This window comes from Nomascus leucogenys, chromosome 15, assembly GCF_006542625.1.
Source record: "Nomascus leucogenys isolate Asia chromosome 15, Asia_NLE_v1, whole genome shotgun sequence".
NCBI lineage: Eukaryota > Metazoa > Chordata > Mammalia > Primates > Hylobatidae > Nomascus > Nomascus leucogenys.
The window spans coordinates 73176212-73192519 of NC_044395.1; the positions used below are offsets into that span (position 1 = coordinate 73176212).

General features: G+C 47.3%; 1 protein-coding gene across 13 annotated transcripts in view; it reads left to right on the forward strand.

Moving 5' to 3' along the window:
• Positions 1–16308, forward strand: part of MICAL2 (microtubule associated monooxygenase, calponin and LIM domain containing 2) — a 153403-nt gene that overhangs the window by 113969 nt on the left and 23126 nt on the right. For all 13 annotated transcript variants that reach the window (XR_004026024.1, XM_030794535.1, XM_030794541.1 and 10 more), the window contains 5 exons: positions 319–466; positions 1828–2027; positions 2684–2790; positions 11843–11911; positions 15104–15253. Coding sequence is in view for 12 of the 13 variants with exons in the window: in XM_030794535.1 (XP_030650395.1) it covers positions 319–466; positions 1828–2027; positions 2684–2790; positions 11843–11911; positions 15104–15253 (674 nt within the window). In the remaining variant the exon portion in view is untranslated. The remainder of the gene's footprint in view (positions 1–318; positions 467–1827; positions 2028–2683; positions 2791–11842; positions 11912–15103; positions 15254–16308) is intronic.

Here is a 16308-nt window from a genome sequence, read left to right on the forward strand (position 1 = left end):
CACTGTGTCATTGTCACCCCCTCTGTGACTGTCTTCCCACTAGATGAGCATGTTGTTGGCAGGGCCTAAACACAGTAGGTCTTAGGGACTCTGCTGGAAGATAACATGCTTCCTCTCCCCTCCCGCCATACTCTTGACCAGGCCCCCAAGCAGCAGTCCTCAGGGAGCTGCACCCATGCCAATGGCCCCCTGCCGTGGCCCCTTGCCTTGGGGCCGCTCCTCCTGGTCCCCAGCCGTGGTGGCAATGAGAAGGGATCGCCAGGGCAGACTGTGTGAGATTCCTGCAGAGCCTCACTGCCTGCGCTCTCCTTCGTGCAGAGTCAGATATCCGGCCCAGCAAGCTCCTAACCTGGTGCCGGCAGCAGACAGAGGGCTACCAGCATGTCAACGTCACCGACCTGACCACATCCTGGCGCAGCGGGTTGGCCCTGTGTGCCATCATCCACCGCTTCCGGCCTGAGCTCATGTGAGTCTGGGGCCCAGGCTGGCCGCTGGAGACAAGGGATGCCAAGGCCATTGTGCTGCATGCAGAATCTTCATTACTTGGTTCAATATTTCTTTCTGTGTTTTGATTTGAGATTTTTCTTAACATTTGTTCTTTTCCCGTTGCACTGATTACTCTGTCAGCAATGTGTTTGATCTGTATTCCTAATATGTGAGGATAAAAATTGGCTCAGGCTTAGTGATGGCACTCTTGACACCTCACTCCCCGCTACCATTCCCCCCCGACCCCCATCACCATACTCTTTGGAAATTTGAGCATTCACACTTTGGATCTCCACCCTCAAGAGAGGAGTATGGGTCAGACCTAATTCCAGGGACTAGTTTGAGGGTTTTATAGAATTAGGTTTGAGACCCAGATCCATAAGCTGTGTGTCCTTGGGCAAGCCACTTACCTTCTCTGAGCTTTAGATTCTTCATCTACAAATTAGAAATAGCAGCAGGGCCATTGGGGAGATCAGGTTATGTTTGAGGAAACACTGTGATGCTAAAGCATGATGCATCTGTATTTAAATCGGCAGCAGCAGAACTTCACAGCCAGGTGCAAATCACAAAAAAGGCTGACAGCAAACCTACCCAAGGGCTAGTAATTGGTACTTTTAGGAAGCGAGATGGCCTTAAGAGGATGGACTCGCCTTTTTTTTTTTTTTTTTTTTTTTGAGCTGGAGTCTCTTGCTCTGTTGCCTGGGCTGGAGTACAGTGACGCAATCTCAGCTCACGGCAACCTCCGCCTCCCAGGTTCAAGCAATTCTCCTGCCTCAGTCTCCTGAGTAGCTGGGATTACAGGTGCCCACCACCACACCTGGCTAATTTTTGTATTTTTAGCAGAGATAGAGTTTTGCCATGTTGGCCAGCCTGGTCTCGAACTGAGCTCAAGTGATCTGCCCACCTCTGCCTCCCAAACTGCTGGGATTATGGGCATGAGCCACTGTGCCTGGTCTCCCTTTTTACTTTATATGCTATGTAACTTGATGTTTTTTACAAGATGCCCATTTTACTTTTGTAATTAAAAAGAAAAAAAGTAAGGGATATATTTAAAAGTAAAATAGCTCATAAATGTTCTCAAGAGGTTTAAATCATTTTCTGATGGCTTTAGCCCAGGCAGCAATAACGTCATCATGGCCCGAGTCTGATTTTGTCCCTTCCTGACCAGTGGAGTGGTGGGTGAGAACTGGGGGTAGGGGCTGGGGTCACTATTCCTACCCTGTACCCTGCCGACACCTGGCAGAGTGTCACCCTCAGTGCTCCTTACCACCTGAAGGTGCTCAGCTCGCCACACCTCTGCCTCCTCTCCCTGAATTTCTCTACTTTGTTTTGATTCTCTAGCAACTTTGACTCTTTGAATGAAGATGACGCTGTGGAGAACAACCAGCTCGCATTCGATGTGGCTGAGCGAGAGTTTGGGATCCCTCCAGTGACCACAGGCAAAGAGATGGCATCTGCCCAGGAGCCTGACAAGCTCAGCATGGTCATGTACCTCTCCAAGTTCTACGAGCTCTTCCGGGGCACCCCACTGAGGCCCGTGGGTAAGCACCTGCACAGAGATTTTGCTTGGCCCCTTGAGCCAACTCTGTCCTTGTCTCTGAGTCTGGCTGCTCCTAACACTGGTATGGTCCGTTCTGGGGCTGCCCAGTGTGTTCTCCTTGACTTTGAGGCCAAACAGGGGTGACTCCACTCACCCAGCCCCTGTGCATGTAAGTGGATCTGTATGCCATTTACATCTTGAGTTTGGGGTGAGAGAATTATTTTAGAGGGACCTGGTTACAATGACACCTCCTTGTTTTTGATTTTTTTTTTTTTTTTTTTTTTTTTTTTTTTTTTTTTTTTGAGACGGAGTCTCGCTTTGTCGCCCAGGCTGGAGTGCAGTGGCGCGATCTTGGCTCACTGCAAGCTCCACCTCCCGGGTTCACGCCATTCTCCTGCCTCAGCCTCCCGAGTAGCTGGGACTACAGGCACCCGCCACCACACCCGGCTAATTTTTTTTGTATTTTTAGTAGAGACACGGTTTCACCGTGTCAGCCAGGATGGCCTCGATCTCCTGACCTCGTGATCCGCCTGTCTTGGCCTCCCAAGTGCTGGGATTACAGGCATGAGCCACCGCGCCCAGCCAACACCTCCTTGTTATAGGCATACTTCCTGGAGCCAGGTTCCAAATGACAGTTGCACTTTTATTTCCCAACAGATTCTTGGCGCAAAAACTATGGAGAAAATGCTGACCTCAGCTTGGCCAAATCATCCATTTCTAATAACTATCTCAACCTCACATTTCCAAGGAAGAGGACTCCACGAGTAAGTTTTGGCCTGGCTTTGGTTTTATTTCCCATGGCATGTGGATGGGGTATGAGGAATGGAGATTGTCACATTCTCAGTCTGTTGAGGCTAGTAAGTTACATGGATCAGGCGCTCCCGGAAGAAGCTAATAAAACTCGGATTAGTGACTGAATGTTTTTGGAAGTTCTTCCTGGCGCTGTGTAGCTAGTTTCAATGACTTCAAAGTGGTTATAGGAAAGACATGGTAGCGAGCTGATAGAACATATTGGTGAATGCTTTTAGAAGTAAATCAGATCAGCTCTGCTTCCTGAGGGATGAGGATGAAATGATTTCTCACTGTGCTGAGCAGTTTAGATCTGGAACATGACGGCCATCAGTTTAGTGGCCGAAGTGCATGGTGATGATGCTCCGTTTACACACCTGTTCCATTAATTTGTATTTATTCACTCATTCAACAAATATATATTGGGCTCTCCTATAGGTCAACTTTAGTGCTATATTTTTTGTTTCTGATGAGGGGAGCAAATATACGGAAGTGAATAATATATGGACCTTGCCTTTGAGGAGCTCGGAGCCTAATAAAGAGGTTCCCAAATTTTCTCAACTTATAGCACCCTTAGTATCTCTGTAATTTTTTTCATGGTGTGCCTATACCAAAATAAATACCTAACAGTTTCACTTATTAAGTAGTTAAGACCAAATAACTTAATAGAAGCATTTTTCAAGTTGTCTGACAGACATGATAGTGTTTTCCTAGAAAGTTAAAAATATTCTGTGGCACCTCTGTGAGTTCACATGTTGCCACGGGACACAGTTTGGGCATCACATGCCTAAGGAGCAGTGACAGTTTCGTGTGAATGCTAACATCTCTGTGGGAGGCATAATGCAAGTTCTCTTGCTTCATGTGCACATTTTACAGATAAAAATGGAGGCCTATGGTTGTGGTGGCTCACGCCTGTAATCCCAGCACTTTGGGAGGCCAAGGCAGGCAGATCACCTGAGGTCAGGAGTTTGAGACCAGCCTGGCCAATATGATGAAGCCCCGTATCTACTAAAAAATACAAAAAATTAGCCAGGTGTGGTGACAGGTGCCTATAATCCCAAGCTACTCAGGAGGCTGAGGCAGGAGAATTGCTTGAACCCAGGAGGCGGAGGTTGCAGTGAGCCAAGATTGCGCCATTGCACTCCAGCCTGGCTTGGATAAGAAGAGTGAAATTCCACCTAAAAAAAAAAAAAAAAAAAAAAATTGGAGGCCTAGAAAGGCTAGGTGCCTTGGCCAGGTCACCTGCTACTCTGTTGTACTTCATTACTTTGCCCCTACCCCATGCTTCCTTCACACTAATTAATCCACTCATTGAAAGGCATTTGTTGTGTATCCAGTTATAGGACATACAGAAGTGGTGTGAGGCTTGACCTTGGAGTCCAGTTAGGAAGATAGATGCTGGGAAGATAGGGAGAAAACTGAGAACCAAGGGTCCGAACCTTGGGGAACAAGGGAGTTTGAGGGGCTGGCAGAGGCAGAGCAGCCAGGAAAGAAGATAGGAAGGAGAACGGACAGTTGGAAAGTCAGAGAGGGAGTCAGGAAGCCCAGGGAGGAGAGCGCTTCTATGGGATGGGCCCTGGAGACCATGCCAGGCAACAGGGAAGCCAGCCAGGGTCGGGGCTGAGGACAGGCTATGGGATGTGGATGCGTTGGGGCAGATGGCAAATGTCAGAGTTCTAGGACTGGAGTGGGGAGTTCCTGGGGTGGTTAGTGGGAGCAGAGGAGAGAAGATGGGTGGAGGAGAATAGGACCAGAGTGAAGCCACTGGTGGGAGCAGGGGTGGCTTGGGGTGGGGGCAGTTGTAAGTACCTGCCCAGAGCTTGCCTGCCTTCCCCAGGATGGCAGGGTGCCCTCCACCAACAGGACAGTGTGCTGGAGGCCTCTGCAAGTTTCTGAGTCTAGGTGGCCAAGAGTCTCTTTAAGCTTGGCCAAGGCAGCCATATCTAGCCAGCCCCTCCACCCAGGGTGGGATGGGGCCACCCAGCCTCCTTTCCCTGGGCTGTGTGAGCAGTGGTCACTTTTTCCACTGAGGCCTGAACTCCCTGCTCCCTGGGACGCTGCAGCAGCTGTTTTGCCAATTCCAGGAGCAGGATACTTCATGCTTCTGTGGCTCCCTAGCTCTAGGAAGGAATGGGCTAGCAAGGCCTTAGCTGGGCAAGGAAGCAAGGAAGATGGCAACAGAGCAGTTAAAATGATGAGCTGCACCCAGCCTCTCTCCCACTCTGAGCCGGCGCAACCTAGAGGCTCCGTGTGAGGGCTGCATTGTCCACCATGTTCCCACTGAGTAAATGGGGCTGTCTTCTGGATACCAGTGGTCAGCTTGTTCTACCTCCAGCCCAAGGACCCCTGTCTTGGGCTGTTTGGCCCCAGGCAAGCCAGTCAGTGTTTCTGGAAGCTCTCTGAGACAGACATTTACTGCCTTTCTCCATTCACCGCGTTTCTCCCACTTGGCCCACAGGGGGAACTGGAGAGGAATGTTTCAACCTTTCACTCACCACACCTCTATTTACAGAATGACAGAATTGAAACAGCCCGGCCAGCACTGGCTTGGGAGCTGGGGATGGTTAAAAGTCAGGAATCAGCAAGGCTAGCCAGGCCTCCCAAGGGCTGAGGGCCTCATTCCACTTCCCTCTGGCTCTGCTAGAAAATGCTTGCGGTGGAGGGCTCTGCCCAGCCCAATTCTGGCCCCTTTTGAAGCCTGTTCAGTCTTCTTCAGGGTGTGTCCCTTGGCTGCCCATTTTGGAGGAGTCAAGGCCCACAGATCTGTTCTCTCCCACAACCTCATTTAATCTTTGCACTCTGCCCCATCTTTGGATAGGTAGAGAGATTTGGCCATTGAGTTAAGTGCCTGCCATGGACATTATTTGTTCTCTCAGAGTGATAGGGCACTTCCTCTGGGTGGGTTAGGTGGTTTCATAAGGCTACTGGGTCACCACACTGTGCCTTGGCCATCACTGAAATACCTCTGCATTCTCTCTACCACTCAATGTCAGCACAGTGATCAGGGCCACATAGAAAGTACCTTCTTCTCATCCTACCAGATACCTTGTTGTATCTGAACGCTTTTTTGATTTGGGGAACCTAATGGCAATGCTCTTTGGCCTCAACATTTCCCACTAGCAAAGAACACTGAGTCCACCCCGGTCTGGTCCTGCACAGCCACAGGGGATGTCTGCACATAAGACTCTGAAATCCATATATAATTACACATCTGTACATAGAGGCTCCCTCACATTTACACCAAGATATCAGTACAACAAGACACGCAACCCTCAATGACCTTGTTCATCAGCCCTTCTGGAGTGGAGATACAGGGCAGGCATGCTTGCACGAGTCTATACAATAAACCTCCCCACAAACACAGACAATATCTGTATATATAGGTGCATCTGTATTTGACCTTCCTCCCTGCCCCTCCCTAACTTCCTCTCCATCTTCCAGAGGAATATATTCATATGGGAATTGAGCTGTGAGTGCACATTTATTTACAATGTGGCATCTTCATCTGAAGAGGATCCGCTGGTTCTCTGCTGAGTCAGGCTTAAGAATCTCCCTCCTGATTTTCACTGACGATGTTAAATTCTTCTTTCCCCCCCAATCTTATCTTCCTGATAACATGCAATCCAAGCAAGATGTATCAACTTCAAGCAAAATGAAAGGCTTTTCTCCATCAAGGATCTCGTTTACTTTTAGAGAGAGTAACTTTTCCATTCCCACCGTGAGTGGTAACCCACTGGGTTGATTAGTTCTGAAAACTGGGCGGCCCACGCCTGGAAAAAGGAGAGCTTGGGGACTATATTTTCCTCTTAATAGGCCCTTGGTCTGCTTCTGCACATCTGTCTGTGGTCCTGGTGAGCATCTAAAAGCCTCATGGCATGGGACAGTTCCTGGGGGCTCCAGGGCTCTTGTCATCATGCATGTAGGTGACACCTGAACATATAACCAGGGCATCTATCATGCCTGTGCGCATGGGCACACACAGACATACACCCTCAGACCCACAATACCTACCAGTATTCTCCTAGACCTACCACATATGGTGACACCTGTACTTATGGCTACTACGGTCATTACTGTAGACATATGCAGAACACTAATTTTTGTCCCATTCTGAGCCCACTCCTTGGGGCATAAAACAGAAGTTGTCACTTGTCCCTGGAGAGCCCATCCCAGAAGCCAGATGGGTGGCCCCAGGTTTGATCCTGCTCAACCAGGTCCTCCTCCTCCTCCAGCACTGGTCCCTGACAGAGTGGCATTCACAAAATGTGACTGACATTTTTGTCAATGTCTGGTCTGAGTGGTCCAGGTCCCCCTCCCCAACCCTCCTCTCCCTGAGCCACCTGCACACTTTCTGAAGAGCCGGGTGGCATTACATGCGAAGGTGCCTCTTCCTTCCATCTACTCATTCAACAACTGTTTCTTGAGTGCCTATTTTATGCGGAGTTCTCCTCAGTACCGGGGATGGAGCAGTGAATGGAACAAGCAAGGACCCTGCCTAGGCAGCTTACCTTCTAGTGGGACTTACAAACTTCCTCTCACCTCACTTCCCTAACTTCTCTAACAGAACCACACACCCAGCAGCCAAAGCTCCCCACTAGGTTTCCAGGACTTCTCATGGCAGAGGTTTGAAGAAGGCTTAGGGGAGTCAAGAGTGCCACTTTCCAAGGCTGGGCCAGCACAGGGCCCTGGAGTATCCCCTCCAGGTGCGCGCAGGTCATGGCTGAAGCTACTCTCTCTCCTTTCCTTAGTGCAATCTCAGTCCAGGATTCAGAGCTGATTTACAGATTGGGAATGCAGTTAGAAGTCAAGCAGACAAACACAGATTTACGTCTGCTGGGGGTCTAGCAAATGTTCTAGCCTCTCAGAAAGCTCCTTTGCTTGTCTGAAAAATGAGGGTAACAACATGCACATCATTGTATTGCTGCAAAGATGAGGTGAGCAAATGCATGCGGCAGGTCTGAGCACCATGTCTGGCAGGTGGAAGGCGCTTGGTAAATGATAGTTCTTTTCCTTTAGAAATGATGATTAAATGAAGATGCTTGTTTTCTCAAAAGATGAGTGAAACGATCTGGCTTGAACACTTGGTTCTGCACTGCAACCACAATGAATACAGCCCTTTACAGCATACAAAACACTTTCATATACATCTCATTTGCTCCTCATGTCACCTTTGGAGGAAGGCTGGGAACATATTTCCATGCCAATTTTTAGATGGGGAAACTTGGACTTGGGGAGATTACATTTTGCTAAGTCATGTAGGTGGTAAATGTCAAAGCCAGAAGTAGAATTCAGATGTTTAAAATTCTGTTACTCTGCCAAGCATGGTGTCTCATGCCTGTAATCCCAGCACTTTGGGAGGCTGAGGTGGGCAGATTGCTTGAGCCCAGGAGTTCAAGACCAGCCTGGCCAACAAAGTGAAACCCTGTCTTTACTAAAAATACAAAAATTAGCCTGCGTGGTGGTGCACACCAGTAGTCCCAGCTTCTTGGGAGGCTGAGGCACAAGGATCACTTTAACCTGGGAGGCAGAGGTTGCAGTGAGCCAAGATCACACCACTGCACTCCAGCCTGGGCAACACAGCAAGACCCTGTCCCCAGAAAGAGAATAAATAAAATAAAATAAAATTCTGTTACTAACACTAGCCTCACTAATAGTGTCTAATACTTGTACAGTAGTGCCCTCCTTATCTGCAGTTTTGCTTTCTAAGGTTTCAGTGACCTGTGTTCACCCATGGTCCAAAAATATTAAAAGGAAAATTCCAGAAACAATTCACAGTTTTAGATTGCACACCATTCTGAGTAGCATGATGAAATCTCACAGCATCCCACTCCATCCGGCCTGGAATGTGAATCATCCCTTTGTCCAGCATATCCATGGTGTATTTGCTACCCACCCATTAGTCACCTTAGCTGTCTCAGTTACCAGATCAAAAAAACAGCATATCTAGGGTTTGGCAGTATCCATGGTTTCTGGATTCCACTGGGGGCCTTGGAATGTATCTGCCATGGATGAGGGGAGACTACTGTCTAGCACGTTATAGTTTAAGAAGTGTTTTACATCTGTGATTTCATTACTCTCACAACAGCTTATGAACTAAACAATATAAGATCCCTTCTTATAGTTAAGGAAACTGAAGTCAAAGTAGTTGGATGGTTTTCCTGAGATCACACAGCTGGGAAATAATTAGTACCAATGCTCAAATCCATGATTCCTTGAAGAAAGAGCTCTCTTGCTATCACTGGCCAACTTCCTAACTATCATAGCTGCTGCCCAAATCAACAAAACCATAGCCTGCAATGGTCAACCTCTCTTCCTATGACCCATATCTAAATTATTCCTGGGCCAGGCTATACCAGCTAACTAAATATAAAGTTTGTTTGCTTTGAGCTAAAATCACATTAACTCGGGCAGTATGGGAACATGGTTATCTTGTGCTGATCAAATAAATGTTCAGGCTGGCAGATCTACGTCTTTGATTTTTTTTAATAGGAAAACCAATTAGTTTAATAAATGCCTTTTGGTATATAGATTCTTTCAAATCATTGGGAAATCATGATAAGAAAGTATTCTTAGGGCGGAAGAGCTGGAAACATTAATGGGAAAAGAACATAAGTTATTTATTCTCATGTTCTCTTTGGGCACAATAAGTATTTTCTTTCTTCTTGTGCTTTGAATTCTTTGTAGAGTGAAACAGGGTCCAAGGAAAAGGGAGTACTGAAGCAATTTTGGTTCACAAATATAGATATACAGATAAGAAAAAAGTAGATAAATCTCTAGGTTTGAATGTTCTTAACCTTTTTATTTTAGCCTAGCTCTTAGTTGAGAATCAGTGCTTCAATGTTAAATTCATAAGGAAGAGTAGAAACTATTTGGGTATGTGTGTTGCTAACCTTTCCATAGACTGCATTTGGTTGTCCCATGGGTCAGAGGGGCTGAGGTTGTCCCCATCCATGTCCTTTATTCCCCCTGAAGGATTTGGAGTCTTCTTAGGAGCTGCTGGCTGGGCACGGCCTCTCCAGGAATGTCCTTCATAAGCCCATGGCTAATATGGCTGTCTTCAATCTATATAGGCTCCAGTGGAACAGTCCCACCCTGGGCTTGTTGAGTACAAAAGAGAGTAAAATGTTTTGCCCTTTGGAGGAAAAGCCAAATCCTCATTTAAGGTAGCAATCAAAAAAAAAATAAAAGAAAACCCTAGGATTATGCATGAAGCATTCTTGTTGGGTAGGACATTCTGTACTTTCACAGGCCCCAGGTTTGGGCTGGCCAGAGCAGCATTCCCAGGCTGTGGAGCTGGGGGTCTAGACAGCCTGTTCCTCTAAGACCCAGCATTGTTGCAAATAAGGTCATCTGTTTCTCTTGGTGTTTGCCCAAGCTTTTGGCTTAAAATCTTTTCCATTCACAGAATAATGATTTATTAGAAGCTGAGGAAAATGTTCAAGAGAAGGCAGGGCCCTTTGATGTGTAGTTTTGTGCTGCCTGGGGCAAATTTTTGAACAAATATCAATGGACTAAACTGTGGTTGATCTTGTCTTCAAAAACAAACAAAAAAATCTGGTGCTGGTAAATATGGGGAAAGGGCAGGGGATGATGAAGAGAACAAGAGATGAGGAAGCAGGTGCTTTCCGTTGGAGGGAGGGGGTGCATACTGGGTTATGTGTTGGGGCACCCATAGCTAGGGTTGTTGTTTCAGAACAACCAGGAGGTGAAAGAATCCTCCTGTGATTGGGTAGATTAGGATTTATGGGGCTGATTGGGCTGTATGGCTGGGTTTGAGGTGAGCAGGTGGCCTGCAGCACTTCCCCCTGCATCCAAAATGGTAGAAAGGCTAGGATTTAATATGGGCCTGCGATGGAGGGCCCCTCTGAGAGAGTAGGAGGCTCTCTGCAGAAGGGATCCATGGTCAATGGGACATGGCTCCCTGGTTCTGACAGAACTAGCCATTTGGAGAAGGCTCCAGTGGCTGAAGACTGGTAGCAGAGAGGTCTTACCCCAGAAAAGGATGGGGGAGCCTAGGTGGACCCTAGCCCAGCGACAAGGGTAGGCTTACCCATGGGGTACAGAGGAGATACTAAATTCAGTCTTTCCCACTCCAGCCATAGCATCAGCTCGGCCTCCAGAGTTCTGCTCATTCCCTGAGGAGTCAAGCCTGACAGCCGAGTGCCCTTTGGGAGCCCTTGCAGGGTGATGCTATGGGCTTGGGTAGAGCAGGGCTTTCTGGATTTCAATGTCCAGATTCAGGCAGCAGAGAGTGGGCTGTGAGGGGTTCTCAGTAGGGCAACCATGTCATGTATCATCTAAACCAGGAGACTTCTGAGAGTGAAGGGGGCACTGTTAACAATCAGGCTGGGGGTAAAAAGCAGTAAATCAGAACTACCCCCCACCTCCAACAAACTAGGCTGTACGGTCACGCTAGTCATCAGGCTATAGTTAATGCTTATTTGAAGTTAATAAAATATTGTTTACTAGGATCTGTGATGGTGAGTGAATTGCAGACTTGATTTGCCATCAAATCCCTAGGCGGCTCATTTGAGCCCTGAGAGTCCATGTGAGGTGAACCCGGTCACCTTCTTGTAGGAGAGAGGCTCCCTGGGTGCAGAGAGACCCCAGGTGGTCTCCATAAGGCAGCACACTGAAAGCGTCAGCAGACCTGGCTGGGCCTTGGGCAAACCATTAAACTGCTCTGAGCCCAAGGCCACACTGCAATGGAGATCATCCCTGCCCTGCCTGTGTCACCGGGATTCTTTTTGCTTTGATGTTTCATGAAGATCTTTTGGGATGTAATTCCAGCCCCTTCTGATGAAGCCTTGGCTCCCTAGGTGGAGTGAGGTTCTCTCCACTGTGCCTGAACAAAACTCTGTAACAGCGTTTGTCACGGTGCACAGTTATTTACTACCACGCCTGCCTGTAGGCTGACAGCTGTTTGTGGGCAGGGACACAAAGCCAGCCCTATGCCCTCAGGGATCTTAGTGGGACTGAAGCCCTTGGTGGCCCCCAGAGCTCACCCTGCTTTCTTGGCCATTGCAGGTGGATGGTCAAACCGGAGAGAATGACATGAACAAACGGAGGCGGAAGGGCTTCAATAACCTGGATGAGGTTTGTGTACACAGTGTGGGTTTAAACAGAGGCTTGTTTCCTGACAACCAGTGGCCACAGGCAGCCTCACTGTGATAGCAGTCTGGCCCTGTTCCTTCCCTCTCTCATGAACCACTGGGTTCCAAGCTTGGTGTGATGGAAAAACAGTTGGGGTTTTGGATCTCGCTTCACTACTTACTAGCTGTGTAACCTTGAGAAACACAACCTCCCAGGATGTGGTTCATGTCTGTAACATGCAATGATACACTTGAAATACATGAAACTTCGCAGGACTTTTAAAGATGAATAAGATCAACATGGTATCTGACACATGTTAATCAATATACAACTACTGTTAATAGTAAATAGTAAAGAGGTATCAGCAATCCCACTTTTCTCCCAATCATGGTTTGTATCTCTTTGTGTTTCCTTTGCTTTTAGCCTTTAAGGCATATGTCCTGGGGCCCACAAGTGCCACCTTCTGGTGAAAGAAGAAAATTACAGGTTACTTTGTCAAAGGAGAGCCTGAATCTCTCGCCTGCTTCTGAAAAATTGATCAAGGGGAAAGAGTGTCAGTTCCTGCTTCCCTGGGCAGCTTTTAAAAGAGACCTGAGATATACATGTCATTCAAAAAAAGCCATTCCAACTCCACAAGCATGCATATTGTCAGCGAAGTGTGGGATACCAGCTTTCGCCAGCCTACTGGCTGACCTCAAAATGATGACTTAGAGGCATGAGGGACGGTCTGTATGATACATTGATATCTGATTGATAGGAGGTAGAAGGGACTTTTTCTACTGTTTATGGTCGAAGAGTTTTTATTGCTGTATAGTTGCATGACATGGTTGTTCGTGTCTGACTTGCTGCATCTCACAACAGTGAGCTTTATAATAAATAAGAGTCATGAGGTTCACCCTGGGGAAAGCAGCAGCCAGCCATTCAACCCATTATCTGTGATGGTCAAAGGAAGCACTGACAAAGAAAAACAAGTTCAGTTCACATCTTAAAATATGAACAAACCCATTCTACCCAATGAGTTCAAAACACCCTGGGTTGAACATTTTCCTAGAGCTTCTTGAAGGTGCACTTCAAGAAGCACTGTTTCTTCTCCACCTCTTGGCTGTGGTGTAAGCAAGAAGCCAGCAAATAGAGAGCACAGAGAGGAAGCAGAGGCTGCACAAGGCTACAGACACGTTCCATTTCCCAGATTACAGGTGTCAGCTCTCTAGCTTCAGGGCCTGGGATTTGCTCCTGCCTATTCCCAAGAAGCTTCCCTTGGGTACACTTTGTCTCAGGCAGAAGTCTTTTCCTACCTTTCACCCATGGCTTATTTAAGGGTATGTGAGTGTTGTTTCTGTTATTGACAACCCAGGAGTTGGAGTGGGAAGGAATCTGGTTTGTGTGTACCCTTTCTGAGATGCCCTGGACAGTCTCCTGGGGCAATGGTTTTGCTTAAAGTTGGTTTTAACAAAGCGATATTCTTTCTAAATTCTTGCTACTCAAAATGTAATCCACGATCCAGCAGCAGCAGCAGCAGCAGCTGGGTGCTTGTTAGAAGTACAGGCTTTCAGGGCCCACCCCAGACTTACGGAAAGCAAATGTGCTTCTGAGGATTGAATTCCTGGTGATTCGTGGGCCCGTTATTGTCTGAAAGTGCTGGCCTATATGGCCCACTGTCCTGGTAACTTTGGTCTTGTACAAATAGTGATCACCCAAGTAAGCAAAGCCTCTTCTCACTCAAGCCTGTGCTGTTGTGCACAGTTACATTTCACTTTGAAGGAGGGTGTGCCTCTTCGGTTTGTGTCTGTCCAACACTCAGAGTGGCTCTACATGCAAGGTTCCCCATGGGGCTGCCACACCTAGGGATCTTTTTAAAAAAAATTATAACTTGCCTTTTCTAGTGAATTTCTTCTAAATGAACACATCTTTGTTGTCATGAGAATGTCTCTTCCTGTGAGGGACATTCCCGGTGTCCTTGGGAAAACTTACTGCCCACTTGCTGTGGCAGCACCATTTATACTCCCGAGGCCTGTGGGAGGAGATCCCGCAGTAAGGGGGAACAGACGTTCTTAGTAAACACTGGTCATTTTCAATTTTTTACTGTTAGCAGATGAGCTAGGGAAATCTTGTATGGAACTCCGTTTTATAAAATAGCATAACCGAATGATCGAGGTCTACATCACCACTTATAAGTCACGTTGATATCATGCAGCCCGCTGTACTGGAATGAGAAGAGCATTTCACCTTGGTGGTGTCCTTCCCCAAAGTCTAATCACGAGAGAACATCAGACCAACCCAGACTGAGGGGCTCTCTATAAAACAGCTGCTCAGTACCCTTCAAAAAGTGTCATTCTGTAACAGAAACTGTTACAGTTTGTAGGAAACCAAGGAGACAGGGTGATGAAATGCAGTGTGGGATCCTGGATTGAATCCTGGGACCGAAAAAAGATATTAGTGGAAAAACTGATGCAATCCGAATAAAGTGTATAATTTAGTTAATAGTATTGTGCCAGTGTTAATTTCTCAATCTTGATGACAGGAGCAATTATTCCAGATTTAACACTGCGGGCAGCTGGGTGAAGGGTATGCAGGGACAGTCTGTGCTATCTTTGCAACTTTTGTGTGAATCTAAAATTGTTTCTAAATTAAAAGTTTTCTTTAAAAAGATAGCAAAAATAGAGCAGGGCTGGTTAAAGCTGGGGGTGGGTACAGAGGAGAGAGGAGAAAGTTCTCCAGAGCCCAGGCCTTGCCTGAGTGACCCCCACCCATGCTTCCTTCATTGGCCCCCCACCCCTGCTCTTCTCTTCTCAGCCAGATGATGTATTTTTGAAAACCATTTTGTGCAACACTTCATGATTATATTTGGTTTTTGCAGTAATCATGTGAAGTAGATTACTGTTCTCATTTTATACATGAAAAAATGTCAGAGAAGTAAAATAAATCGCCAACATCACAGGGCTAAGAAATGAGAGTCAGGATTCAAACCCCAACCGCCTAGCTCCCAAGCCTAGCTGTGCCCATCCTTTGGAAAGACGCATCCCTCCTGTGAGCAGTGCCTCTGTGGGGTGGCCCTGCTGCCTCTGCCTCCCTTCCTCAGACCATGGAGGGAGCCCTTCTACAGGAAACTAGTCCCACGTCCTGAGTCCCCAAGTCTGCTTTCTGATATCCGGATTCCAGGATCCAACCATCAGTGTCCCGTTTCAACTTTTGCAGCCTTCAAACTTTTCCAGCCGTAGCTTGGGCTCCAATCAAGAGTGTGGGAGCAGTAAGGAAGGTGGAAATCAGAACAAAGTCAAGTCCATGGCGAATCAGCTGCTGGCCAAGTTTGAGGAGAGCACTCGGAACCCCTCACTCATGAAGCAGGTGAGTCATGTCAAATACTCACTGGACCTAACTTCCTGGTGACTTTTCAGCAGGAATGTTCTGGCTGCTGATAGACTTCAGATAGGCCAGCCAGGTCTATCTCCATGGAGACTTGAGCTCCTTCTAGATCAAGAGTCAACAGACTTTTCTGTAAGAGGCCAGATAGCAGTTTTTTAGTGCTTTGGAAGCCATACTGTCCCTGTTACAACTCTGCCATTGTAGTATGAAAGCAGCAGTAGACAATACCTAAACAAACGAGCCTGGCTGGGTTCCAATAAAACTTTATTTACAAAAAACAGGAGCAGGCCAGATATGGCCCATGGGCCTAGTTTGCTGGTGGTGGTTCTGCATTAAACAAATCCATTCCCTAATTTGGTTTTGCTTTCCAACCATGACTTGGTTTGCAGCCAATTTTGAGATGATAGTTTGAAGGAGCTTTGAGAGGCTGGCTGGCTGGGAAAGTACAAAGTCCACAGTGAGAAGATCCATCCAAACCAGAGGAACTGAGTCCGAGCTCACAGTATTGAAGGCCAACCTCCCAGGTGTTTCCTGGCACTCCCCTCTCTCCCTGCACCAGGGTCAGCCTGGTGGGGCTGTTTCGTCTGATGGGGGTTAGTGTGAGGCTGGAGGAGGCAGAATGCTGCATCAGGCTCTAGGCTTCCGCCTGACTCCGGCTCCGAGGTCTGTGTCTTGTGGTTCCATTTGCTCCCCTGAACTTCCTTTAGGGTGCTGTTGTCACATTACAGAAGCTTGGGAAAAGACGTTTGGTTTTTCTATGGTGAACACCTGTCACATGACAGAATGAGACTCCTTTTGGGAGGACAGACTCATAGTTAATTAGCTTTAGAGGCAACCATAGATGTCTCCTTAGTCTTGATGTGGACTGTGTCCCTCCTGGGAGAACTGACCTTCTCCAGGAAGTGAAGGGATTTTGTTATAAGGGGGCCATTTCCTTGAGACTTGTAACTCTCCACAAATTTTCTTGATTGCCCATTCTGGAGGCTTGGCCCCTCACAGTCCCCAAGTGCTGATGAGGGCTCAACTCCATCAGAAGC